At 40.4% G+C, this 27,971-nt stretch overlaps 1 protein-coding gene and 1 non-coding gene across 4 annotated transcripts; one reads left to right on the top strand and one right to left on the bottom strand.

Moving 5' to 3' along the window:
* Window positions 1-47: 47 nt before the first annotated feature.
* On the bottom strand, window positions 48-27,971 carry SIRT1 (sirtuin 1). 3 transcript variants are annotated; one of them, XM_002718460.5, is made up of 9 exons: window positions 27,463-27,971; window positions 25,941-26,057; window positions 21,981-22,222; window positions 19,120-19,272; window positions 8,000-8,147; window positions 6,766-6,845; window positions 4,737-4,923; window positions 2,824-3,387; window positions 48-2,145 (listed from the first exon to the last, which is right to left on the bottom strand). In XM_002718460.5, exons 1-9 carry the CDS (start codon window positions 27,893-27,895, stop codon window positions 1,817-1,819), a joined length of 2,253 nt encoding a protein of 750 aa, XP_002718506.3. In that variant the 5' UTR covers window positions 27,896-27,971; the 3' UTR covers window positions 48-1,816. The 3 variants fall into 3 exon arrangements, with proteins under 3 accessions (XP_002718506.3, XP_017204240.2, XP_069913846.1); XM_017348751.4 differs by lacking the exons at window positions 21,981-22,222; window positions 25,941-26,057; window positions 27,463-27,971 and adding an exon at window positions 8,636-8,760 and having other exon boundaries at window positions 19,120-19,258; XM_070057745.2 differs by lacking the exons at window positions 21,981-22,222; window positions 25,941-26,057; window positions 27,463-27,971 and adding an exon at window positions 8,636-8,757 and having other exon boundaries at window positions 19,120-19,237.
* On the top strand, window positions 26,480-26,547 carry LOC127484288 (small nucleolar RNA SNORD77). The gene has a single exon (XR_007911169.1). It is a non-coding gene; the product is annotated as a small nucleolar RNA SNORD77 (small nucleolar RNA).

The raw sequence follows: 27,971 nt of genomic DNA, 5'->3' as shown, positions 1-27,971 counted from the left end.
ATTAAGTTGTGCGCAACTCTACAAGTTTATACCTTAAAACAATGTAATTTAACAGAAAAAAGTCAAATGACAATTTTAATAGACTTTAAAACAGTGTATACAAGTATAAAACACTGGTTTTGTATTTCAAAAGTTGGAGAATATCCAGTCATTAAACAGTCTACAAAACATATGCCAGTAGATTACATAAAAGACTATGTACAATATAAAAAGAGCTGAAAACAGTCTTCACTGTAAAAATAATTTAAAACAAATTTCTCAATTTAAAATATCATCTATAGCACAAACACATCATGCAAATGGAAAACTAAATATACTGCATTCTTTAGTGTAGCCAAATAAATGCGGATTGAGACTTCTTAGGTAGGGAAATGTCCATTCAGTACAACTTTTTTCTGACAGTAATGGTACTAGCTGGGTATTTTATGCATCAAGAACAGCTGTATTTCAAACCCCTTTTCTTGTAATAAATACTAAGCCAACACAGAAATGCTTTATACTTTATAATTGGCATAATGTTCAAAAAAGGTCTGGAAAATAAATGTGCTGTGCAATTTTATAATAAAGTATGAACTTTTTTGAAAGGCTAGAAGCTTCTGCAGCTTAGAAAGTTGATCTCTAAGTCTTAAGGCAGGCTAAGCTTTTAAATAAAGATACATTGTAAGAACTAGTTTCATTCATTAACTGTTCTGCTATTACAAGTTATTTCATGTTCACCTTCCATAATACTAGGCTAGCAGTTTGGTATTTATTACCCCAAATCCTCCCAAAGGAGACATGTACTTTCTGGCTGAGTTAAAATTAACATCTTATTACTTTGGAACTGTAATCAGAGGCCTGTTGCTCTCCTCATTAATGGAAAAACAGCAGTCCAAAATATTACACTCTGCCCTGTAGAAGTACCATAACTATAGATTCAGAAAAGCTTTGCATATTCACATCTTGCCAGTTTAATACTTACAGAACAGGATTGATGCAAGCTCTACCACAGTGATAGGTATTTAAACAATGGCAAATATTTCAAAACTAAGGGGGTCCAGGCAGGCACTATTGTTTCTAAAGCAACTGAAACATTTCCAAAGCATTTGTTTTTCAGGTTAGTTTTATGAGCCAATATAGACATTATTACATGTCCTCAGGAAGTACAAAAGCCATCTTCATTTGAACAGATACAATATTCCTGAAATGCTTAGCACCAAGTCCTTCTTTTACATAAAGATAAACCGAGTGCCTTCCTGCATATTGTTGACTTCATTCTACTCAAGTTGCATGTCATTTCAGATTTTTAAAAAGTTAGCTGCCACAAGTTTTGGAAAATGCCAGTGTTTAAAAATAGATAATTGTGCTAAAAAATCAAAAGTATAGCAGAACAGATTTTGAGGACTTCAAATCATTCAATGTAATAAAGAAAAGTGTGAAAATACCATTCTTTGGTCTAGATAAGCTGTTCCCTTTACATTAATTTAACATTCCAATGGCTTTTTGAATTTAAAATGTTGAAACTCACTAGGCAAAAAATTATATATACATATGGATGTATCATACAAACGAACCCTTGAAAGAAAGTGAAAAAGTCTTGACCAACATTTGGTTAAAGATACTTAGTACCTTTCTTTCAAAACAAAAAGTTAGTGTTGCGTGTACAGAAATAATAAAGTTAAAAAATTATCCATGAAAAACCACCTATTTTACCAGTCTATAAATATTACACCTTTCTGGTTTCCTTCTCTATTGAGTTCACAAGTAAACATTCACTTTGACATGCTAAAGTTCCTAATGCTGGTGGAACAATTCCTGTACCTGGACAGCTGCAACATTATGATTTGTTTGATGGATAGTTGACATCTGTTGCTTCCTGTTTCACAGATACAGCTTCATTAACTGCCTCTTGAAGACCTCCATCAGCCCCAAATCCAGTTCCTCCAGGTCTCTCTGGAACATCAACATCATCTTCCAAGCCATTGTAGAATTCTTCAATCTCACTTTCATCCTCCAGTGGTTCTTCTAAACTTGGACTCTGGCATGTGCCACTATCACTGTTACTTCCACAAGAACTAGAGGATAAGACATCATCTTCAGAGTCTGAATATACCTCAGCGCCATGGAAAATATAACGATTTGGTGGTAAAAACAGATACTGATTACCTGAAATATGGTAGTAAAAGGGAAATGTTAGTAATCAAACTTCTAAGACTATTTGGTAGCCTAGAATTAAGAGTAGGTTTCAGCTTTGCCTTTTTTACAAGTGTCACTACTACAGACTATTACTATTAATAGTGTTTTGTTAAAAACAAGCTGTAAACTTAGTAGTCCTGGGTGCAAATCTTAGTTTGCTACTTGTTTAAAATTAAGTATCCAGCCCCGCCTACATTAGCTACCCAATTCATTTTACTGAAGTACTTATTTCAAATTCATTATTTGCAGTAACTTTTATTTTGTGAATGTCTTCACACACACACACTGTAGTCTGGACACCGACAGAAAATTAGGCCCCACCACCAATCTGCTGCATCAAAATTTATTGTCTATAAGACCTATACATATTAAACTTCGTAAACCCATTGACAAAGAGTTCACCTATGATAACAAACGGAGGTTCCTTCTCAACCCCTCCATACAGGGCTTTAACTTCAAGTAAATGAGTTTTTCCCTATGATAAGATAATACAAGCAACCTTTTTCTAACTAAAATTGTTAACTTTTCATCCCTGAACACAGTTAGTTGCTACATAAAGATACCCTAATCAATATTAGCCTGCCAAGTTGCTAGCTTCTTGCAGTTGTCATAATCATCTTTACAAAATAGTTCAACAGCCTCTCTTACCATCGAGCCGCTTACTAATCTGTTCCTTTGCAATTCTGCTGGGCCAGCACTTTCTCACTGTGTCAGCAACTGAGGTTCGTTCATTTTTCTCCCCAGTATTGGAACCAACACTCTTCATATCCGGATTTTCCACCTGTTCAGTGACACTTTCAGTATTCCTAGGATTAGTCTGTACTTCCTGTGATTTTTCTTCCATACAAACTTTTGATTGAGAGACATCTGAATCGTCCACATTACTCTTAGTTGCTTGGTCTATAAGCTTAACAATCATTGAAGAATTTGGTGGTGAAGTTCTTTCTGGTGAACTTGAATCTTCTGAAATATGTAGAGGTGTTGGTGGCAACTCTGACAAATGAACCAACTCTTTTTGTGTTCGTGGAGGTTTTTCAGTAATTTCTGAAAGCTTTATAGGGTTGCAGCAAAGTTTGGCATATTCACCACCTAGCCTGTGACACAGTTCATTAATTATGACATCACAGTCTCCAAGAAGCTCTACATCAAAATGTAGATGAGGCAAAGGTTCCCTATTAATTAATATCTGAGGCACTTCGTGGGGTATGGAACCTAAAAATGGGGTGAAAATGAGAGAAAGGGGAGGGGAAGTAGGCTGGTAAAATCACAACAGATATGCCATGCAAAAATCTAATAAGGATCAGACTCCAACCAAAAAAGAAACTCTCCACTAATACTTAACAACTGTTACATATAATAGCCATTACATTTCATCAAACTAGCTTGTAAGCAGGTGAGCAGTACCTTTTAAAATCCCAGGTTCTGCTCCTGTCTCGTGGTTACCTCAATGTCTTTCTGTAGAATGAGGGTAATAACAGTACTTTTCCAGAAGGTTCTGGTGAGGATTAAATGATTTAATGTGTCATGTGCATAGTAGAGTTCTTGGCATGTAAGTGTTACCACTCTGATAAAAAGGGGGTGAAAAAGTCACAAATATAAGTGTGTGTTACATTTTAAAAAAGTTATCTTGGCCTATCACCAACACACACACAAAGCTTTTAAGAGAAAAGCTTTTAAGGCAGAGAAAGCCTCTGAATTAGCTTTGAAAGGGGGGAAAATATAATGTAAAGAGGCTTGTATATTACATTTTCAAGTTTCATCGAATTACAAATAGGCTTATTTTACTTTAATAGAACTTCACAACTAAGATTGAGTTAACTGCTGAAGCTGCAGATGGACAGAAGTTTCTTTCAACTTTTTACTCTGGCTCCCTATTTGATTGCTGAGGTAGAGATTTATTGAATTCTCTGCTTAGGAGTTTAAGACATCAGACCACTGAAATAGCCCTTATAACATCTCCCTTATTCCCTTACCTAAGTGAAAAAGGAGTATGAAAATATATGCTAGCCAGTGCTGTGGCATAGCGGGTAAAGCCGCTGCCTGCAGTGCTGACTGCTCCACTTCCTGTCCAGCTCTCTGCTATGACCTGCACCCGCGTGGGAGACCCAGACAAAGCTCCTGGCTTCGGATTGGCTCAGCGCTCCAGCAGTTGCAGCCATCTTGGGAGTGAACCAGTGGATGGAAGACCTCTCTCTCTCTCTCTGCCTCTCCTCTATTTAAACTGACTCTCAAATAAATCTTTAAAAATACATATAAATATATGCAAAAGATAACTTCAAGACTGTATACAACAGCGCAAATATTATGGGTACAGTAAATCCATGACATGGCATGAAATCATCACTGCAAAACTAAATCAGTCATTTTAAACCCCCAAACTGTATCTTACATGTATACACTTCTATCAAACTAGACTCACTAGATCTGAAATCAAATTTGAAAGATCAGCTGTAATCACATTAAGACTAAAAACACAAAAATTTAAGGCATTTATAATTGTACAGATCCACAACCCCCTTGGCTTTACATAGAGAAATATTCGATAAAAGCCATCAACTTACTTGGAATTAGTGCTACTGGTCTTACTTTCAGGGAAGACCCAATAACAATGAGGAGATCAACTTCATCTTTGTCATACTTCATGGCTCTATGAAATTGTTCGGGTAAGTTTTCACCAAAAAAGACAATCTCTGGTTTCATGATAGCCAGTGGTTCATCAGCTGGGCACCTAGGACATCGAGGAACTACCTGCATGTTCCAGATTTTGTTTAAGACAGGGAAGTGAAGAGAGAGTCCAAGTTAGAAACAGTCAACATGTCCACACTTCCTAAGGATGCATTTCAAAATTGCCAAAACAGAAAAAGTGGATAAACAGCAGGGGGAGAAACTACTTATGTATTAACTATCAATAAACAGATAACATTCACACACCAAACATAACAGCACTGTACAAAGTACCTTCAAGAAGTTTGTGGGAAACAGAATTTTAAAGAGCTTAATTTGATGCAAGAAAAATCTGAAATCCATGCATTTAGAACATGCATTTGTTTTCCATGAAATTTAAGATTTATTTTGAAAGAAGATGGACAGACAGGGATTTTCCATCCACTGGTTCATTCCTCAGATGGCTGCAATAGCCAGAGCTTCATCCAGGTCTTCCATGTGGGTGGCAGGGGCTCAAACACTCTAGCCATCCTCTGCTGTTTTTCCCAGGCCAATGGCAGAGCTTGATCACAAGTGGAGCAGCTGGAACACAAATCAGCATCCATCGGGATGCTGGTGTCGCAGGCAGCACTACATCATAAGGCTGGCCCCTTCCATTAGTCTTTTCTTATAAGCCTGGATTTCAAAATTTTTTTGCACCAAATCCTAATTATCTTTTAACTGTATTTTCTACTTTATGACCCTCACACTGAAGTACTATCCTGCTCTATTTTTTCATGTGTAGAAGTATACAATATTTATGAGTTTATTGCAGGGGTCAGTGTTGCAGCACAGCATATTCAGCCACTGGGTGGGATGGCTGCATACCCTATCAGTGTGCCCGTTCAGTTCCCAGCTCCCTACTGATGTATCTAAGCAGATGATGGCTCAAGACTTGAGTCTGCTGCTCAGGGACCCAGATGGAGTTTCTGGCTTTGGCCCCCCACCCCAGATGTTGCAGCCATTTGAGGAGTGAAACAGTCAATGGAAGATCTCAGTCTCTCCCTCCCTCCTAGGCATTCTGCCCTTCAAATCTAAGAATTTCTTGTATATTAAGAGAAACAACAGGTATGTATACACACAACATAGGACTTAAATCCTAAAGAAAAAAAAAAAAACAGGAAATGATGCTATCCTCCCTCTCATAATTATACATGATTACGCAGCTAAGAACATAGAACCTATTTCTGGATGACTTATTTCCTATTACATTTTCTTTGGGGGGGGGGCGGTGAGCATGTATGAAATACTTTACTATCATTTCATTTCTAAAATGTTCTGAAGGATTACCATAACTGATTTAATATTCCAAATCTGACAGACACTAAAAAAGAGAAGTAACATCTCATAGTCTTTACACTGGGCTTAAATACTAAGGAGAAACTTCATCATTTTAAAGAGACGTTACATAGGGTGCTGCCTTGGTGCAGGTAAAGCTGCCACCTGCAACAGCAGCATCCACATGAGCACCAGTTCAAGTCCCAGCTGCTCCACTTCTATTACAGCTCGCTGTTAACCTGCCTGGGAAAGCAGAGGAAGACGGCCGGGGTGCTTGGGCCCCCAACACCCATATGGGGGACCTGAATGGAGTTCTAGGCTGCTGGCTTTGGCCTGGTCATTGTGGCCACCCAAGGAGTGAACCAGATGGGAGATCTCTGTGTAACTCTGCCTTTCAGATAAATAAATCTTTTAAAAAGATATTATGGAGCAAATGTTTTCTGTACAAGTACTGAAAGGTTCTTTTGTATTTCCTTAAAATTCCCAATGCTAACAATCTCTTCCTAGACCTTTCTGTACCACATGCTTGTAGGCAAAAAATTAAAATAAGAATCTGGCAGAAGAACAGGTCAGAGACTCACAACTCCTAAAACATGGATAGTAAATTACCTGATTAAAAATATCTCCTCGTACAGCTTCACAGTCAACTTTGTATTTACAGATCAGGCAAGATGCTGTTGCAAAGGAACCTACAATCAACATACATACACATGCTTTATTAAAGGAGTGTTTGTTTCTTGAACATACCACAAATGTTACAAAGTTTGAAACTAGGAAAGCAACGAGTTTTAAAGCTTTAGGGAATTTCACATGAGTGTTTAGGGGATGAATTAAAATATACACATGAAGGTGGTTCAAAAAGTACCACTTAATGAATAACTGCATGGATGTCAAGTTTGTGCTGAAATACTTATTTTCATTCCATTTCCCAATAAAATTTTGAAGTACCCATGTGTGTGCATGTATATATACACATTTTTATCCCCAAGACACATACATAGGTAGAGGACACAATCCTCAACTGGTGAAACTCTTCAATAAAGTAATTCCTCCAGAGCAGTGAGAACATTTCAATTGTGTTAGTTCAACAGCTGCACTGTGGAAGTACTGTAGATAGATGAGAAATGGCCTGTTCGTACTTACTGAAATTTCTGAATCCTGTACATCTGAACTGACCACTTCCTTTGGCTTCATATACTAAAACTGTCACATTACTTCACATATACCCAATATTACTGTTATAATCATTAAGATTATTTAAAATAATGGAATGGTAGGCAACTGCAATGTCTTTTTAATTCCAAAGTACTTAACATTTGAAATATTTTGTACAATTAGATGTCAAGGCCAATATTTCTGGTTTTATTATTTTTGCATTTTACATCTTAGATTACAAGTAGGTAACACAAATAATATTCATAATGCTCAAACTCCATTACTGAATGGCAGCCTGCTTTCTAAAACTGGTTATCCCTAGAAAACTAAATAAATCAGGGGCCAGCATTATGGTGGAGTGGGTTAATGCTCTGGCCTGAAGCACCAGCATCCCATATGGGCACCAGTTCCGATCCAGCTCTCTGCTCTGGCCAGGGAAAGCAGTAGAAGATGGCCCAAGTCCTTGGGCCCCTACACCCAAGTGGGAGACCTGGAAGAAGCTCCTGGCTTCGGATCGGTGCAGCTCCGGCCATTGCGGCCAGTTTGGGAGTGAACTATCGGATGGAAGACCCTCCCCCCGCCTCTTCTCTCTCTGTGTGTAACTCTTTCAAATAAATAAATAAATATATCTAAAAAAAGGAAAAAAAAATACTAAATAAATGAGAAAGCCATTTTGAAGTTTACTAACCATGACATTGAATTATCCTTTGGATTCCTGCAACCTGTTCAAGAGTGTCTATGTTCTGGGTATAGTTGCGAAGAAGTTTCCCTTCCTTATCTGACAAGGCAATGAATTTGTGACAGAGAGACGGTTGAAACTGTCCAGGATATATTTCCTATATAATGCAAAAGGTAGTTATTAGCTTACATTAATGAAGTAAGTTTAACAAATGTCATGTTTAGGTTTAACAAGACTACCAATGATAATTGCCCATGTTTAAGTAATTTTAAAAAACGAACATTTTAAAGCATCTAAATGGATGCAACACACACCTAGAAATGGACTGTTGCTGTAATGTGTGCAAAACTCAGCAGTTAGTGAACTTGGCCCCCTGCAAAGTCAACCCACAACATCTCTAATTAATGTTAATAGATATTTTAATTAAGTCAGAAGTAACATACACCTTAGGGTATCTAATTTTTGTTGGCTGCAAATTCAGATTTTAAGGAAAAAGGGGAGAAGTTTAAACTGAAATTACAGATATCAAAAGTATGGTGACTTTTTAACTAAAAAAGGCTCTGTCAACATTAATTTTTTTTGATTAATCATTCATTATAAATATCATCCTGTTGGAAGTTTAAAGCTAAAGTTTTAATTCCTTACCAAAATTGTTTTCCTTCCTCTGCACAGGCACATACTGGTATAGTATAGAGTTGCTCATGAATGCTGAGTTGCTGGATTTTGTGTGTGTGTTTTTCCCCCCAAATAATGCTTCAATGCTGTTTCTTCTTTAAAAACAAAGAATTCAGATATACACATGGCAAAAAGATCAGAGAGAAAGTATCAATTTTGGTCCTCCCAACTTTTAACAGTGTTTTTATTAAATCTCATTTAGTAAGTGACTAATGGCAAAGGAAGTTTCTTCTTTTTTTTTCTTTGAAGTAGTAGTGCTCTCTACTGACTTCCTTACCATTTATCACAATCTGTCATCATAATGCTAGCAAAAAACTAGACACAACCGTAAGCACTAGAGAAACGGTTGCATAAATATGGTACATCCATAGAGTGGAATATGCAGCCATTCAAAAGACTGAGGGAGATACAGTTGCACTGACGTGGAAAATGGTCCATGACATACATGAAAAAGCAAGTTAGTCACCAGTGTGTATAGTCTGTTTTTGTTATTAGGCAAAAATGGAAATTATATGCACATGTATATAGCTATGTCCATCCATATAAACAAGTCAGGAAGGATACAAACAAGCTGTAAATGGGATGGGAGGGGGAAACAGGAACTCCTGACACTATACCAAAAAAAAATTTTGAGGGGACTAGAGATGATTATTACCTATTTAATTTATCAAATCAAGAAAAAAATAAATATAAAACGTTTACCATCTAAACAGAAGGACTCCTTTCAAGGTAACATCAATAACAAACTAATCCCATGGTAACTACCATGTGCATGTCCATATGCTGCTAAAGTTATTCATACAAAAAATAGAAAAATTCTGCCTATTGAATGATTAAATGATTTAATGAACAATGCATACAGGAAGTAGCAAATCTGAAGAACTATTTTAATATTAAAGTCATCAATGCTTACAGAAAACAAAGTCACATTTTGATCTGGAATCTTACTAAAGCTCCTGGAAATCACTTAGAAAATTTTAGCCAATATGAGTTAGACAACATATAAAATAGTAGGGAAAACAGCAAGAGCATGCCAAACACAGAACAAGAAGGGACGACTATCTCCTGTTTATGTTCAGCAAACAAAAGTAAGATGATTTTCTTCCTGGTCCAAGTGCTTATGTTCCTGCCACTCAGGTAGGAGACCCAGATGGAGTTCCTGCCTCCTGGCCTCAAGATGTCTGCCTATTACAGGCATTCAGGAGCTGTGGAAGGTAGTTTTCTTACTCTCTTGTTGCTCTGCCTTTCAAATAAATCTTTAAAAAAGACTCCACTTCCTTGAATTCTGCATGCTTTATACAACTCCATTTTTTAAAGAGAGGTTAAGAAACACAAGTGTACAAGAAATTAGATTTACCTCTACACTTCAGTTCCCTTTATGTCTAGCCTCTAACAGTTCAAGATAGCTTAATACTTAAGTGAATTACAAGTGAATTCCTTTAGCTGGGAATAACTTACAAAGGACTTTGCTTTATAAATCCTTTTTATAAGTCCATTTATGTGTGTGAAAACCTACCTGAGTTGAGTTTTATTTTCCTTTAACTATCAAATGAACCATACCTGAATGACTAACTTAAATACTGTGCTAAAGATACTATCAAACAGTTTAAAAGCTACTGTCAGGCAATTATTTGGCACAGTGGTTAAGATGCCATTCTCCCTTATAGAAGTACCTGGGTTCAAGTCCTGGCTCCACTCTCAATTTGAGCTTCTGCTAATTTGCACCCTGGGAGGCAGCAGGTGCTCACTTAAGTAGCTGAGTCTCCGCCACCTACACAGAGACCTGGATTGAGTTCCTGGCTCTCAACATCAGGCTGATCCAGAATCAGCCATCACAGGTGAGTGGGGAGTAAACCAGCAGATGGAAGCGCTCATCCTTGCTCTCTCTGCCACTCAAATAAATAAATGAAAATTAAAAAAAAAAAATTAGTCTGGAATGACTGTTTCAATAGAAACCACTCCTAAGATTTTTAACACGGGAAAGTCTGCTGAAAACCAACCAAATGGCTGGAGAAACTTACAACTAGAATATGAATTAAATCTTCCATGTTGCAAGAGTAACATGCTAACCCAGTTCTCTGCAAGATAAGTCATCCCAGATCTGAACATCCTACTTTCTTTACCAAATTTCTAGCAATACTGACCAGACCACCATAGAGGCATGGGTGTAACTGCCCCTCAAAACTAAAAAGATTCTTCCAAGTTTTTAAAAGGTCAGTATTTGCTAATACGCACCTCCTCGTATAGAGCAGGAGGCAATAAGTAAAACTGGTAAGAAGCTAGAATCTAAGTTCTCCATGTTGCCAAAAAGAGAAGTGAAAGCAATCCTGGGAATCCTCAAGCCCTATCTTGTTTCATTCATTCGACAAAACCACACTTGTGAATAAACCTACTAATTATCTCGATCAAAATCGATATTTACCACAAAGTACAGGTAGCTGACAAACTCAACTGTGATTTTAAAAAATGTCTGGTCCCCTTAGGAATTTATGGATCAGCATACTTGTTCCAAACAAGGCTACCAGAGAGCAAACATTTTAGGTTTTGCAGGCCACATATTCTTTATCCATATAGTGTCTGCTACAACTCTGCCATTGCAGTGCAAAAGTAGCCACAGAAACTATAAAGAGATAAGCATGGCTATGTTACAATAAAAATCTGTATTTACGAGTACTGACATAAGAATTCCACGTAACTTTCATGTGCTGTGAAATTCTTATTCCCTCACCATTTAAAAATTATTTTATAGTAGGGGAAGGGAAGATTTTGGACACATTAGTCAAAAGAGGAATAAATTCAAAAGATCTGTTATACAACTCAGTGACTATAGTTATTACTGTACTATATACTTGAAAACACACACACACACAAATAGCTGGTCTTGTTGGTCACAAGAATCAGTAAATAGCAGAGCTATTATTCAAATCCTGTTTTGGTATCAAAGGCTGACTTTTAACTACCACCCAACTGCCTTCTCAATTTCTGATCACTCAACCTCAAATTTTCTATTTTTCTTTTAGGCTAAGCACTGTTTCTCTTAGGTTTTGTAAAGTAGTCTAACTGACCAAGATTCGTAAGTACATCTTATTTTGCTTCTTCATGGGATTACTGGAAGCTGGATTTCAGTGAGCCTGATATAAAAAGTCCTTTCAAGAATACTCCCACAGGGCCAGAATCATGGTGAGTGGGTTAAGATGCTGCTGGTTTAAGTCCTAGCTGCTCAGCTTCTGATCCAGCTTCCTGCTAATGTGCCTGGAAAAGCAGCAGATGATGGCCTAATTATTTGGGCCCCTGCACACACGTGGGAGATTCAGATGAAGTTTTAAGCTCCTGACTTTGGCCTGGACCAGCCTTAGCAATTATAGGTTTTTGAAGAGTGAACCAGCACATGAGATAGATTTCTCTGCCTTTAATTTTTTTTAAATTTTAAACCTTAGATTAAAAAAAAAACTTTAGATATCCATTAATAGAAGACTAAATACTCATATATTGTGGTACAACTCTAAGACAGAATACTAAAGTATAAGGGCAGGTATTGTGGCACAACAGGTTACACTGTCACTTGGGACACCGGCATCCTGTATCAGAATGCAAGTTCAAGTTCCAGCTACTCTGTTTCCAAACCAGCTTCCTTCAAATACATCCTGGGAAGGTCCACAATGATGGTCCAAGTGCTTGGGGCTCCTGCCCCCCACATAAGAGATCTGGATGGCGTTCCAGGCTCCTAGCTTCAGACTGGCCCAGCCCAGATATTGCAGGAACTTGGGGACAGAACCAGTGGATGAGATCCCTTTCTCTCTCTGTCACTCTGCCTTTCAAATAAGTGAGTCTTCTCTTAAAAATGAAGTGTATCTATTGAGTACCATTATGAAACTATTTCCAAGAATATTAGAGTAGTGTAACAAGGTGGAGAATAGTGTTTGATTCTACAACTCACACTAACCCACCTCATTCCCAATGCAGGTTTTTTTCCTTCTTCTTTCTAGAAAGACACTCAAGAACCAGTTTTAGCCGGCGCCGTGGCTCACTAGGCTAATCCTCCACCTAGTGGCGCCGGCACACCGGGTTCTAGTCCCGGTCGGGGCACCGGATTCTGTCCCGGTTGCCCCTCTTCCAGGCCAGCTCTCTGCTGTGGCCAGGGAGTGCAGTGGAGGATGGCCCAAGTGCTTGGGCCCTGCACCCCATGGGAGACCAGGAAAAGCACCTGGCTCCTGCCATCGGATCAGCGCAGTGCGCCGGCCGCAGCGCGCCAGCCGCGGCGGCCATTGGAGGGTGAACCAACGGCAAAGGAAGACCTTTCTCTCTGTCTCTCTCTCTCACTGTCCACTCTGTCAAAAAAAAAAAAAACAAAAAAAACCAGTTTTACCATGGTAACCTTTTGAGGACAAAGATTAGGAATAGGGAAGACTGAAGTAAAGGGGCTATCATTTTGTGTTGTACTGCCTTTCAACTAAACATAGATATGTGATTCTTAATATTTTAATACTAGTAACACACTATGGAGTTGTTTGTGTTTTCACAGGTGGGGGCACGTTCAATGAGTCTCATCAGATACACTTCTGATCGGAGTTTATTTCCATCTTTCCAGATAGCAATAAAGCAAACATTACAGGAGTCTCAAGAAAGTGACTTCTGGGGCCAGCGCTGTGGTGCAGTGGGTTAAAAAGCCACAGCCTGAAGCGCTGGCATCCCATATGAAAGCCAGTTCTAGTCCCAGCTGCTTCTCTTCTGATCCAGCTCTCTGCTATGGCCTGGGAAAGCAGTGGAAGATGGCCCAAAACCCTGGGCCCCTGCACCCATGTGGGAGACCTGGAGGAAGCTCCTGGTTGCAGATCGGCACAGCTCCAGCCATTGAGGCCATCTGAGGGGTGAAACGGCAGATGGAAGAACTCTCTGTGGCTCTAACACTCTTGGTAATGTTGTCTTTCAAATAAATCTTTAAAAAAAAGTGACTCTGAGGCTGGCTCTGTGGCGTAGTGGGTAAAGCCACCACCTGCAATGCTAGCATCCCATATGGATGCCAGTTCAATACCAGGCTGTTCCACTTCCAATCCATATCTCTGCTATGACCTGGGAAAGCAGAAGATGGCCAAAGTCCTTGGGCTCCTGCCCCTGTATGGCACACCCAGAAGAAGCTCCTGGCTTTGGATTGGCCCAGCTCTGGCAGTTGCAGCCATCTGCGGAGTGAACCAGCGGATGAGCTGAAGACTTTCTCTCTGCCTTTCAAATAAATAAATAAATAAATCTTTAAAAAAAAAAAAAAAAGTGACTTCTGATCCAGCTCTCTGCTGATGCATCTGGGAAAGCAGCAGAGGATGGCCAAAATGCTTGGGTCCCTGCACCCACATGGGAGACCTGGAAGAAGCACCTGGCTCTGGCCTGGCCCAATCTAGGCTATTGAGGCAATTTGGGGAGTGAACCAGCAGATGGAAGATCTCTGTCTCTCCTCTGTAACTGGCTTTCAAAAAAAAAAACAAAAACAAACAAAAAAAAAACCCTGCCTTTAAAAAAAGAAGAAGAAAACTAGGAATTTCACTTTCAGGAATTTATCCTAAGAGTATTTAGACACACACCAGACAGGACACTTTGTAGCAACACCATATCCAAAATGAATGGACATTCCCAAGATTACTCACAGTACCGATCTCTTGATGAACATTTTATGACCATTAGAAAGTATTCATCTAACAGAAAAATATTTTGTATCAAGTAGCAAACAATGCAAATCTATGGCAATAGTTAAAAGAACTCAGTTTTACGATAAAAACATATACCCAGCTTTATAATATCCAGCTTATTTTAAAACTAATCTTTAGAGGCTAGCATGTGGCACAGTAGTTACAGCACTGCCTGCATCCCACATGAGCCTTTCACATCCCAGCCGCTCTACTTCCAATCCAGCTCCCTGCTGGAATTGCAGGGAGTGCACCTGGGAAAGCAACAGAGGCTGGTCTCTGTCACCTACACGGGAGACCTGGAGGGAGCTCTGGGCATCTGGCTTTGGCCTGGCCCAGCCCTGGCTATTGCAGTCATTTCGGGAGTGAACCAGCAGATGGAAGACTGATCTCCCCCCTCCTTACCATGTCTCCAACTTCGCCTTTTAAACAAATCAATCTCTAAAAAAAAATTTAAAAGAACTAATCTTTATATGTTTGCACACTATAAATTACTGAATGGAGATTCATTTTTGGAATAAAAACTCACTTCATATTTCTTTTAATCTGATCTTGGATTTTAATCACTTCAGGTTTTTAATCACTTCACAGAATTCATATAGGATATCGACTACATTTTTAAAAAAGGAAGAGGGTATTTTACACATCCTAACTTAGTTTCATCTTCACTTTTTATCATATCAGTGAATTATTTTAGGCTCCCATGAACCATGACCACAACTCACTACCAGATTAAATGCTCCTTACGATGCAGAAGAATAAGAATATGGCCATGTAGCTTTGAACGTGGCTTTAACTGTTCTTATAGAAAAGCATCCCATGTAGTATCACAGCATGGAACACTTAATACACTGGTGTTCAGTGAGCAATTTTGCAGGGGTCACCTGGCTATCATGACTGGGGGTAGGGATGTTAATGACATTTAGTGGGTAGAGGAATCTGAATCTTAGCTTTTCAATAATTATATACAACCAATGGCTAGATATATAATATAGAAATTCTCCTTTCCCCTCACAGTATCTCCTTTTCATGTTAAATTTCATTTTATATTCATTTATTTCATATTAAATTCACTTTCTCTCATAACTAGCAAAAATCAAACAATTCTACTGAACTTTCTGCCTAGTACCATGACAAGTTGAAAAGTTTAGGTTAATCTATGAATACTTTATTCTTAGAATATTTAGGAATTTAGTGAAGTGTAACAATATTTATATATAGTCATATACCCACATCATCCTCCATTTTTGGGTACTATCCCGCTTTATCCTTATTAATGCATCTTTATGTTTTGTTATTAATTTCTAAATCCAAATTAACTCATGTTGTCTCTCCTACCCAGCATTACTTTTTTTTTTTTTTTTTTTTGGGACAGGCAGAGAGAGAGACAGAGAGAAAGGTCTTCCTTTTTCCATTGGTTCACCCCCCAAATGGCCGCTATGGCCGGTGCACTGCGCCGATCCAAAGCCAGAAGCCAGGAGCTTCCTCCTGGTCTCCCATGCAGGTGCAGGGCCCAAGCACTTGAGCCATCCTCCACTGCCCACCTGGGCCACAGCAGAGAGCTGGACTGGAAGAGGAGCAACCAGGACAGAACCGGGACAGACTAGAACCCGGTGTGCCAGCGCCGCAAGAGGAGGATTAGCCTAGTGAGCCGTGGCGCCGGCCCAGTATTACTATTTTTAAGTCCTATCTCTGTAGCTAGAAGCTTCCTTTTAGTCAGTTCCTAATGAGAATAAAGTACTGACAATTATATAAGTAACAATGATAAAGGTTAATTTATTTAGCTTACTTTAAGCTAAAACTCTGAAGAGCAACCAAGCAAAATTAAATTTATATAAATAGAATTAGAAGAGGTTGTACTGTATTTTTACTTTCATAGACAAAAAATGTTGCCCCCCAACCTTTTCTCCTCCTAGGCAATATATAACCTGTTCACAGTGGTGAAGAACACATTATAGTGTTTTTTTCTATAGTAATTATATATTTTACTGTCTCATAAGCACTGTCTAGATTTTCATTAAATGCATTTAAAGAGTTTTACAATTCTCTATCAGAATAATTAAAAAATAGCATACCTATCAGATTAATTATGAAATGCTTCTACAAATTAGTTTAAGCTGACAAGCAAATGTGGTTGGTAAGTCAGCTAGGTTTAAAATCCTTATCTTGCTATTTCTATTCTCAGTTACTGGTGTGTGTGCATACCTATGTATATAAAAAGACTGCTACCAAAAGAAAATTGTCGATTTAAATATTTAACTGCACTTTACAACTTTATTAGGCAATTTAAGCTTTTCTACTTTAGTAAACCAACAGTGATAAAAAAGGTGACAAATGTTAATGACAACATACTTTCTCAAATATATCTTCTCAAAACACTTAATTAGCAAAACTCCTGTAAACACTACATAAATGCATTAATGAGCCAAGCTTTTATAATCAGACACAAGATCGAAGTAATTTCTAGTTACTTACTGGTTTTCTCAAAGTGTCAATGTCTGCTAACAAGGTCAATGTCCTAGGTCCAATTTAAGAAACCTGCAGGGGCTGGCAATGTGCAATGGTTTAATCCTCCGCCTGCAGTGCTAGTATCCCATATGGATACCAGTTCTAGTCCTGGCTGCTCCTCTTCCGATCCAGCTCTCTGCTATGGCCTAGGAAAGCAGTAGAAAACAACCCGTGCTTGGGCCTCTGCGCCCATGTGGGAGACCTGAAAGAAGCTCCTTGTTCTTGGCTTCAGATCGGCCCAGCTCCAGCCATTGCCACCACTTAGGGAGTGAACTAGCAGATGGAAGACTTCTCTATGTCTTTCCCTCTCTGTCTGCAACTGTACCTCTCAAATAAATATTTTTAAAAAATATAAAAAGAAACTTATAATTAAGCAGTATTTCATTGTTCTTCAAAGTCATACAATAGTATAGTACCACTACTACTAGTAGGCTAAAAAAAAAACTCACTGATCCATAATTCTGTAATTAAAAATAAAATAATTCTACAATATCCAGGCACAAGAAAAGGATCTGCTCTAAAGGCTAGAATGAAGATGACTCTATTGCTGATACACGAAGTAAAAAGCTCAAAATTTTTATTAAGATTCAAGTTATTTGTTGGAAAAATTCAGCCTGACAACTTCTCAAATTCAGCTTTCAAATGACTGACTATGGCATATTCAAGGGGTTGGTGTTTGGCCAAGTGGTTAAATCACCATCTCCCACATCAGAGTGCCTGGTTCGGGTTCTGGTTCCTCCACTTCCCAGCAAGTTTCCCAGTAATGGACACCCTAGGAAGCATCACATGATGAACAGTTCAAGAGAGTGGGTCCTTAATACTCATCTAGGAGACATGGACTGAGTTCTAGGTTCCTGGTGTCAGCCTGAGCCAGCCCTAGCTTTTCTGGGCATTTGAGGAACGAATGATGTGAAGATCTGTGTCTGTCTCTCTGCCTTTCAAATAAAATAAAAATCAAATCATATTCAAGATTTTTTAGTGATTTTTCCATTTTACTCTCATAGCCATTTTATACTTGAATGAAACAAAATTATATTTCCTTAAAGGTAGTCACCAACTTTAATGAGGAAGCTAGAGGACAGCAGTGATGGCTGAGGTGACTGGGTTCCTGTCACCCATGTAGGGGAGCTGGTTTATGGTCCCAGCTCCTGGCTCTAACAGTTGTGGGTATTTGGGGAATGAACAAGTAGATGAGAAAAAATATTTTTTAAAATAAACTTTAAAATTCAGGTTCACTAATTTCTGGATTCACTAAAAAATAGTCACTAACACAAAAGACCCTTTCATGTATGAGGAAGCTTCAAAAGATTCATGAAAAATGAAAAAACAAAGCATGGATTTCAATTTTTTTTTTACATCAAAATAAGTTTTGTCTTTTAGTTCAATTTTCCACGAACTTTTTGAAGCCCCCATATACCTGCGGTTTCATAGTAATAATTTTACAATTTATTTTCAGAAGACATTGAGAAAAGTTTTCTAATGATTTGGCATGGTATAATGCATTATTAAATCTATTTTCTACAGCAGAGCTGTGTGACTGATATATAATTTGAGCTCTGTATTTTTCATTTTCTAGTAACCACATTAAAGTGAAAATTTAAAATTTTTATTTAACCTAGTATCACTAGTACTATTATTTCCACATATAACCAATACTTCTTAGTATTTCATAAAACGTATTTGATTGTTTATCCATACTAGGTCTCTACAATCTGTTGTTTTCCACAATCACATTTCATTTCAACATTTCTAATACTCAGCAGCCACACGTGGCCAGTGGCTTCTCGAACGGACACAACAATGAGACTCCAGAGACTTCAAAGTGGAATAAGGTGCCTCTGCAATCTGCTGACAAAAATGCATCCTAAGAATCTTCCCCACTCCTGATGACAAAGAATTTTTCAGGAAAATCCTCACGGGTTGTCAAGTTTTAACCTATCACAAAACATACCAAAAATGGTAACTTTATGAACTTACAAAATACTAAAAATGAAAACAGTTATTACCTTTATATGGCCTACAAACCTTTAACAAAAAGGCAGGCAAAAAAAGACCATAACTGAAGTACAAACTTAAAAAAATACGAACTGTCTCTTTGAAAATAAGTCCAACCCTGTAACAAAAATTCTGACATTACATAATAAGAGATCTTACTCCACCACGGTAGCACCCAGTCTTCTAGACAAGAAATGGTTAAGTTTAAGACAACTTAGGAGCAAAATACTGTCTCATGAGAGGAGGCCAAAGAACAACTAGAAGAGCTCATAGTACCTTTGCAAACTTGAAGAATGGCCGAGGATCTTTTCTGAAATATTCAATATCAAACATTGCTTGAGGATCTGGAAGATCTGGGAAGTCTACTGCAAGGCGAGCATAAATACCATCTCTTGACCTGAAGTCAGGTATTCCACATGAAACAGACACCTGAAACATGGATGGCATAATCTGTGTAATTAAATCTTCTACCTTTATGATTACTAGTTCTCTCACCATACAATCAGGGAAGAATTGAAAAACTCTAGTTTGAAATTCCTTTTGGGGAACAGAAGCAGAAATACTACCCTAATTTCAAATTGATAAAATACCTAAATAAATGAATATAATTAAAACCACCATATATTCTATTTTTAAAGGAAATAAGGAATTTTAAGTTGAGCTAATTAACCATTAAGCACTCTACTAAAAAATTAAAGAAACTGGAATCCGAGGAGAATAAATCATTTTTGAAAAGTAATTTAACTTGGCCAGCGCCGCAGCTCACTTGGCTAATCCTCCACCTGTGGCGCCAGCACCCCGGGTTCTAGTCCCGGTTGGGGCACCGGATTCTGGTTGCTCCTCTTCCAGGCCAGCTCTCTGCTGTGGCCCAGGAGGGCAGTGGAGGATGGCCCAAGTGCTTGGGCCCTGCACCCACATGGGAGACCAGGAGGAGGCACCTGGCTTCTGGCTTTGGATCGGTGCAGCACGCCGGCCGTGGCGGCCATTTTAGGGGGTGAACCAATGGAAGGAAGACCTTTCTCTAACTCTGCCTGTCAAAAAAAAAAAAGTTAGTTGTCCTACAGTCAATGTTCTGTCTTCAAGAATACCAAAATCTGTTGTTTTTTTTTTTTTTTTTTTTACAGGCAGAGTGGATAGTGAGAGAGACAGACAGAGAAAGGTCCTCCTTTGCTGTTGGTTCACCCTCCAATGGCCACCGTGGCTGGTGCGTTGTGGCCGGCGCACTGCGCTGATCCGATGGCAGGAGCCAGGTGCTTCTCCTGGTCTCCCATGGGGTGCAGGGCCCAAGCACTTGGGCCATCCTCCACTGCACTCCCTGGCCACAGCAGAGAGCTGGCCTGGAAGAGGGGCAACCGGGACAGAATCTGGCGCCCCGACCGGAGCTAGAACCCGGTGTGCCGGCGCCGCAAGGCGGAGGATTAGCCTAGTGAGCCAAGGCACCAGCTAAAATTCTGTTTTCTTTAAAATCTATGTTATAGGGCCCACAGTTATGGGTTTAGCCATGGCCTGCAAATCCCCACATTGGCGTGCTGGTTCATCTTAGCTGCTCAGTTTGTAATCCAGCTTCCTTGCTAACTTGTCTGGGGAAGCAGTGAAAGATAGCCCAATTACTTGGGACTCTGTCACCCATGTGGGAGACAGGGATAGAGTTCCTGGCTTTGGACTGGTCCAGCCCTGGCTATACTGGGCCATTGGGAGACTGAACCATCAGATAGAAGATTTTTCTCTCTCTCTCTGTTGCTCTGCCTTTCAAATAGTAAACAAATCTTGAAAATAAGATAAAAACTATGTTATAGGGGTGGGGATTGGGCCCACTGGTTAAAACAGTGGGTTGGGATCCCCTATCCCATACTGCAGTGCCTGAATTCAAGTGCAGGTTCCACTCCTGATCCCAGTTTCCTACTGATGCCGATGCTGAGGACACTGATGATTCCTAATGGGGTTCCTACCAACACTTCAGAGACCCAGACCGAGTTCCTGCTGGGGCATCTGCAAATGAACCAGTGGACAGGAGCTATCTCAATACACATTTTAAAAATAAATAAAAAACCATGTTAGCTAATTTTAATGCTTAATTTTTAAAAACAGATTTAGATACTGAACTTTTTCTACAAATAAGCCCTGACATTTCAAGTAGATTTCAGAAGTTCTCATTTCACAATTTATCAGTTAACTCCACTCTGACCTCAAATTAAAACATCTGTAAGCAAAACATTTACTATTGTTAATGATCATTTAAAATGAACTAACACCCCAACTAAAGAGGGAAGGAAAAAAATGACTGAATTTTCCTCTATCAGGTGTCCTAGATTCTAGCATATAATACTAGTATACCCTGTTTTCCACACACAATACCAACAGGTGGGTCAAATGAAAAATGCCAGGAGCCAACATTGTGGCATAGTGAGTAAAGCTGCCACCTGACACCTATATGGTACCCTATATGGGTGCCAGTTCATGTCCTGGCTGCCGCACTTCAGATCCAGCTCCCTGCTAACGGCCTGGGAAAGCAGCCTTGCGCCCCTGCCATGCACATGGGAGACCCAGAGGAAGCTCCTGGCTTCTGGCTGTGGCATGACCCAGACCCAGCCCCAGCCATCGCAGCCACCTGTGAGTGAACCAGTGGACAATCGCAAACTCTCTTTTTCTGTGTAACTCTTTCAAATAAATAACTCTTAAAAAAAAAAGTCAAGTGATCAATCATTGCATCTCAATTTAAAATGCACAGGAAGTAAGAACCTGTTCTCCTAACACTAACTTCTTCACTTGTGAATATCAATTAGATTTCTAGTTTCAAGAAGACTAAACAAATACCCAGTTTCTTCATCAGACCCTGACATACCTTAGCAAGCACAATAATAATTTGCAGCATCTCCTTTAGTGATATGTTTACTGGTTAAAATCTTGTCTTAACTCTACTTACCTAACCGTGATAATAGAAGCAAATATTTAAGGCTGTTGGAGAAATTTTTTTAAAAATTAAGCCAAGTTAGCACTAATGTTTTTGGCAGTTTCCAAACATCCATTATGTCATGATAAATTTTTCTAAACCAGAAAAATGTGTCTTAATTGGAAAAGGCCTAAGAAAAACATATACCACCTTCCCCTTCCACTGGTGTTTTATACACCTTACATACCCCAGCTCCAGTTAGAACTATTACTTTTTTGCACTCTTGCAGTAATTTCACGGCATCTTCAATTGTATTAATATCTTTTCTTTTTTTCCTTTTTGGTGGTTCTGAAAGGATATTAACAACAATCTGCCACAGTGTCATATCATCCAGTTCAGGCGGAGGAATTGTTTCTGGTAGTAAATCTTTAAGAATTGTTCGAGGATCTGTGCCAATCATGAGATGCTGCTGAACAAAAGTATACGGACCTATATGTAGGGGAAAAGAAAGACTTAGATCAAATTCACTTCCAAGTCAATCAAAATTTCATGAGCTGGTACTCTATAAAGTTTTTTTGCAAAATAAACAAATGCAATTTAAAGTTATTTCATTCTCAGGACAACTTCAGAGTTAACACTAAGACTAAGTAAATTAGAGAGATCTAATCAAGACCTGGGAACGCTCTCCCTAGAGCTGTAAGTATACAGTTTGAGTTAAACCACCCAAACTCTCATGTTTAAAATCCAGAAACATATACGATAATTTAAAACAAAAGTTGTTTACACAAGAGTTCCATAAATCAATAAAGAAAAGATGGTAACAGCCCTGGAAGTTTATATTATTTACCACTAAGGAAATAAGAGAAAAAAGTAAACGTAACTAGCATTTTTTAAATTTATCCAGTAATAATCTTCAATCTGATCTATTTTTCAAGTTTTATTTATTTGAAAAACAGAGCAACAGACACAGACACAGACACACACACACACACACACACACCTCTCCCATCTGCTAATTTACTTCCCAAATGCCTGCAACAAGAGTTGGGCTAGGCCAAAGCTAGGAGTCAGGAACTCCATCCTGGTCTCCTATGTGGGTGGCAAGAACCCAAGTACTTGAAAATCACCTGCTGCCTCCCATAGCGCACACTGACAGGAAGCTGTATAGGAAGTGGAAGAAGCACTTGAACCTAGGAACTCCAATAAAGGAATGCAAGCAAGCATCCCAAAGCATCAGCTAAACCACTGTGCCAGGATACCCATCCTTTAATTTGATCTCTTTTAAAGATTTATTTATTTGAAAAGCAGAAAGTGACAAAGAGAGAGATCTTGCATTTGCTAGTTTATTCCTCTAAAGGCCCACCACAGCCAGGGCTGGGCCAGGCCAAAGGCAGGAGCTAAGAACTCCATTCAGGTCTCCCACATGAGTGGCAGAGGCCCAAGTACTTGGGACATCTGCTGCCTTCCCAGGAACATTAATAAGAAGCTGGACTGAAGTGGAGTGGCTGGGTCTCAAACTGGCATTCAGATATGGAATGCTGGCTGGCTGGGATGCCAGATGACAATGCAAGTGGCAGCTTAACCCACTGAGCCACAATGGCAATCTCTGATTTTGATGACTTTTTTCTTTTTTGAAGATTAATGTATTCAAAAGGCGGAGTTACAGAGAGGCAGAGAGAGAGATTTGTCTTCCATCACTGGTTCACTCCCTAAATGGCCGCAACAGCTGGAGCTAGGCTGCTCTGAAGCCAAGAGCTGCTTCTGGGTCTCCCACATGGGCGCAGAGGCCAAAGTACTTGGGCCATTTGCTACTGCTTTCCCAGGCCATAGCCGAGCAGCATCAGAAGTGGAACAGCTGGGACTAGAACCGGTACCCATATGGGATGCCAGCACCTCAGGCGGCAGTTTTACCCACTACACCACAGCAATGGCCCCTGAATTTGACCTTAACAAGGTACATATAATGCTGATGTTTTGAACATTAATCATGTTCCTTTACCCCAAAGTTACTCAGTTTCCTAGATTGAAAAGCAAAAAATATTACAGACACTAAAGAGGAACTAACCAATCATCATGTTTGAAAAGAGTCAAGGCCAGAGGCTGGTGTTTCGGAGCAGCAGGTTAAGCCACCATCCCAACATCAGGGTACCAGTGGCTCCAAGAAGAGCCTGGGAAGGCAGCATTGGGCCCCTGCCACCCATGTTGGAGATTGAGTTCCTGCCTCCTCTCTCTGACCTGGCTCAGCCCTGGCTGTCTCAGTCATATGAGGAATGAACCAGTAGGTGGAAGGTCTGTCTCCCTTCTTTCTTTGTCCCTCTGCCTTTCAAATAAACAAATAAATAAATCTTTAAAAAAGTCAAACCATTTAAAAAAAGACAGCAAAAGAAAAAGATCACTTTCAAGATGACTATACAATACCTTTGATATAAAAATCTGAAAATATTCGCTACTTCAAAATATTTTGCTATCTCATTCATATATTAAATAAAATATTTAGCATAAAACTATACCAACTACTTACCTAGCACTAACAAGTAATATAGAAGTCAGTTAAAAATCCCTACCCTTATGGAGCTACTCCAACATACAAAACAGCACAATTAAAGACATACAACAGAGTTTTAAGAAGTTAGAAGTGTTGGTGCCATCACTGTGATGTAGTGGGTTAAAGCCCCAGCCTGCAGCGCCAGCATACACATATGGGTGCCTAGTTCAAGTACCAACAGCTTCACTTCTGATCCAGCTCCCTGCTAATAAGCCTGGGAAGGGAGTGGAAGAAAGCCCAAGGGTGTGGGCCCCTGCACCCACACAGGAAATCCAAAGAAGCTCCTGACTCCCAGATTCAGATCAGCCTGGCTCCAGCCATTTGGAGAGTGAACCAGCAGATGGAAGACCTCTCTCTCACTCTTTCACATACATAAAATAAACCTTAAAAAAAAGTTGAAAGTGTTAAGAAAAAAAAATTCATATATACAAAGAGATATGAAATGAGAGAGGAAGACAATTTCCCCAGAACAAGAACATTCCACAAGAATAGTACAAGTGAAAAGAACTGCAAGAAAAAAGAATCTGGCTGGCTGAGAAACCAGAGAAGCCAGCTTTCATGGGCCGGAGCTGTTTAATAAAGAATTGTGCGGAAGGAATGGGGAAAGGTTGATTAGCAGGTACTAAGCTATAGTTAGGAGTAAGAAGTTCTGGTGTTTATTGCATAGCACAGTGACAATAAATACTGAAAATGCATTGGGGGGCGGTGGCGCTGTGGCATAGCGGGTAAAGCCGTTGCCTGCTGTGCTGGCATCCCATATGGGCACCGGTTCAAGTCCCGGCTGCTCCACTTCTGATCCAGCTCTCTGCTGTGGCCTGGGATAGCAGCAGAAGATGGCCCAAGTCCTTGGGCCCCTGCACCCATGTGGGAGACCCAGAAGAAGCTCCTGGCTCCGGATCGGCACAGCTCCAGTTGTTGCAGCTATCTGGGGAGTAAACCAGCGGATGGAAGACCTCTCTCCGTCTCTGTGTAACTCCGACTTTCAAGTAAGTAAATAAGTCTTAAAAAAAAAAAAAAAAAGAAAATGCATTGTGTGTTTTATTTAATTTTTAAAAAATTATGTTCTTTATTTAAAAAGGTGGAGTGAGAGCACAAGAGAGCAAGAAAGCGGATGTGAGTGACAGCTCCCCTCTGCCGTTTCAGTCCCCAAACAGCCACAATAGCTGGGCTGGGCCACGCAGAAGCCAGGAGTCAAGAACTCAATCCAAGTCTTTTACAGGGGTAGTAGGAACCCAGCCACTGGAACCACTATCCACCAACTCCAACACTGTCCATTACCAAGAAGCTGGAATCAGTAGCAAAGCAGGACTTCAAAGTAGGCACTCAGATATAGGATCCAGGAGACCCAACTAGCATATTAACCTCTATGCTTACCCCTTTATTTTTCTTTAAAAAAAATAGCAAAAAAGATTTTGAATGATTTCACAATAACAAGATGATGTATGAGACAGGGATGTTTACTCTAATTTAGATGTTACACAATCTATAATGTGTCAAAACATCAAATGGTACCCCATAAATACGTACAATTTTTGTACTTAAGAGCACTAGATTTTTCTTAGAAATATAAGTTGTTATTAAATCTCTCCATGTACCTAAAAACTTCAATCTATTAAAGGGACAGAGGGAAAATGGGGGGAGGGGCACAGCTCTGAACCATACCTATCCGTGGCCTTGGAGTCCAGTCACTAGAGCTTGCATGTGAGGCTCTGTCGTCGTCATCGCTTTCACATGAGTGAAAGCCATTAGTGATAATTTCATCACCGAACAAGAGATTATCTGCAAAAGAAATCAACATTAAGGCTGCTGACAGCCTGCATCTGAAATGCAAGAAGACTCATCAGTGGTCACAAAGCAACCATTTTTAATGACTAAAGCATTTAACATACATCCCGCATGTGTAAAGGTGGTCAACATTCACAAGAGCAGTTCTCTGATCCTCAAGAGATCCTTTGCAGAATTCAAAGCTTCAGTCTATCAAAAATCTGAGTCTACTTTTTAAAAAGTCAAAACAGAATAAGAGGTAGTCTCTATAGACTGAGCTTAGCAATCATACAAGCAAAGGAGTACATGCAAGTTGTCAAAATTTACCCACCAACGTTGTGAAAACCAAGGCTGCCTGCACTCTGGGCTTTTATATACTACTAAACATACTTAGCTATTTCTGCATTATCTGTTTCTCCCATTTATTGTGCTTCTAAATACTATGATGGTTCCTTAGTTCAGCAGACTGAATCACAAAGAAATTTAATATTTGCCAAATTTACCTGAAGGAGGAAGGAATTTTGTTTCTTGAAATCAGGAGCTGCTTCACCTGTGCAGTCCCTGATGTATACACTACACATTTTTTTTTTTCCATGTGGCTACTAAATGCTCCACTGGCTAGTTCCGACACAGTACTGACAGACACAGAAACTTCTCAAGTCAAACTATGAAACCCTCAAGGACAAGACATGTACTTCAGTATGTCAAAAACATGTCAACCTGCTTCAGGATCACATATATACAGAAGAATCCCATTTAGCTTAAAACCACTTCAGAACACGACTCAACCACAATATTAATATAAAGCACTCTGAAAGTACTTCATTATGCGATCCCCACTAAACGCATCACAAAAGACTGCTTTAGAAACTATGCTTTTAAAGTTTTCAGGTTAAGACCTCAGAAAGCCGCTTTGCTCTTTCCAAATTTATAACTACAAGTTTAAAAGTACAGATCGTCAAATAAATAAATAAATGGCACAGGTGTCAGTTTGCACGGGCAACTGCGAAAGGTCGACCAACGGGACGGCCGAAAGTTGCAGACTTTAAGTGTGCTGGTGAAGGAGGAGGAGAGCAAAGTAAGTTCAACGAAAGCAATACTAGAAGAGAGAAAACTTATTTGTAAAGCCAAGGGAGACAGCGTCCACACCCGGCGGCTGCGTCGAACGCCGCAAGGCCGCCGAGAGGGGCCGCGGACCGAGGGAAGACAAGGAGCAAGTCCGCGCGCAGCTCCCCACCGCACGGCCGGCAGCCCGGGAGCAGCGCGGCTGAACGGAGGGCCGCCATGGGGAGAGGATCCCGCGAGCCAGCCCGGAACCCCCGGCCCGCCCTAGAGACCCCCCCCCCAACCGGACACTAGGAGGGGCCCCGAGAGGAGGAGGAGGGGGATGCGCAGTCCCGGCCGCCCGCGCCCTGCGCACCTCTGTACCCAATCCCCGCCGCCGCCTCTTCCTCCTCTTCGCCCTCGTCGTCGTCGTCTTCGTCTTCGCAGAAATCGTCGGCCGGCGGCGGCTCCCGGGGTAGGCCCTGCAGGCCAGGCCCATTGTCTCCTCCGGCCGCTACCATAGCCTGGGCCTCTCGCTCCCCGCCCGTCGCCGTCGCCGCCTCCGCCTCCCGCCACAGCGCCGCCGCCACAGCCGGGCAGCTCCCGGCCGCCGCCGCCGCCGCCGCCGGCACCTCACGCTCGGGGGCCGGCCCGCCGGACTCGCCCGGGCTCCACCCGAGGCCAGGGCCGTCTCTCCGCGGCCTCTTGCGGAGCGGCTCTCCAGCAGGCGGCGAAGCGGCCTCCCTCTCGGCCGCCGCAGCCGACGGGGAGCCGCCAGGCTGAAGGGCGAGCGCCGCCTCGTCCGCCATCTTCCAACTGCCTCTCTGGCCCTCCTTCCTCGCCTCCTCTGCTCCCGCTCGACGCGCGGCACTGGCGCCCCCGCGG

The sequence above is a fragment of the Oryctolagus cuniculus genome, chromosome 15 (genome assembly GCF_051225735.1).
Source record: "Oryctolagus cuniculus isolate XC-2025 breed Fujian yellow rabbit chromosome 15, ASM5122573v1, whole genome shotgun sequence".
Classification (NCBI taxonomy): Eukaryota; Metazoa; Chordata; class Mammalia; order Lagomorpha; family Leporidae; genus Oryctolagus; species Oryctolagus cuniculus.
This window is presented reverse-complemented; position numbering and strand designations above follow the sequence as displayed.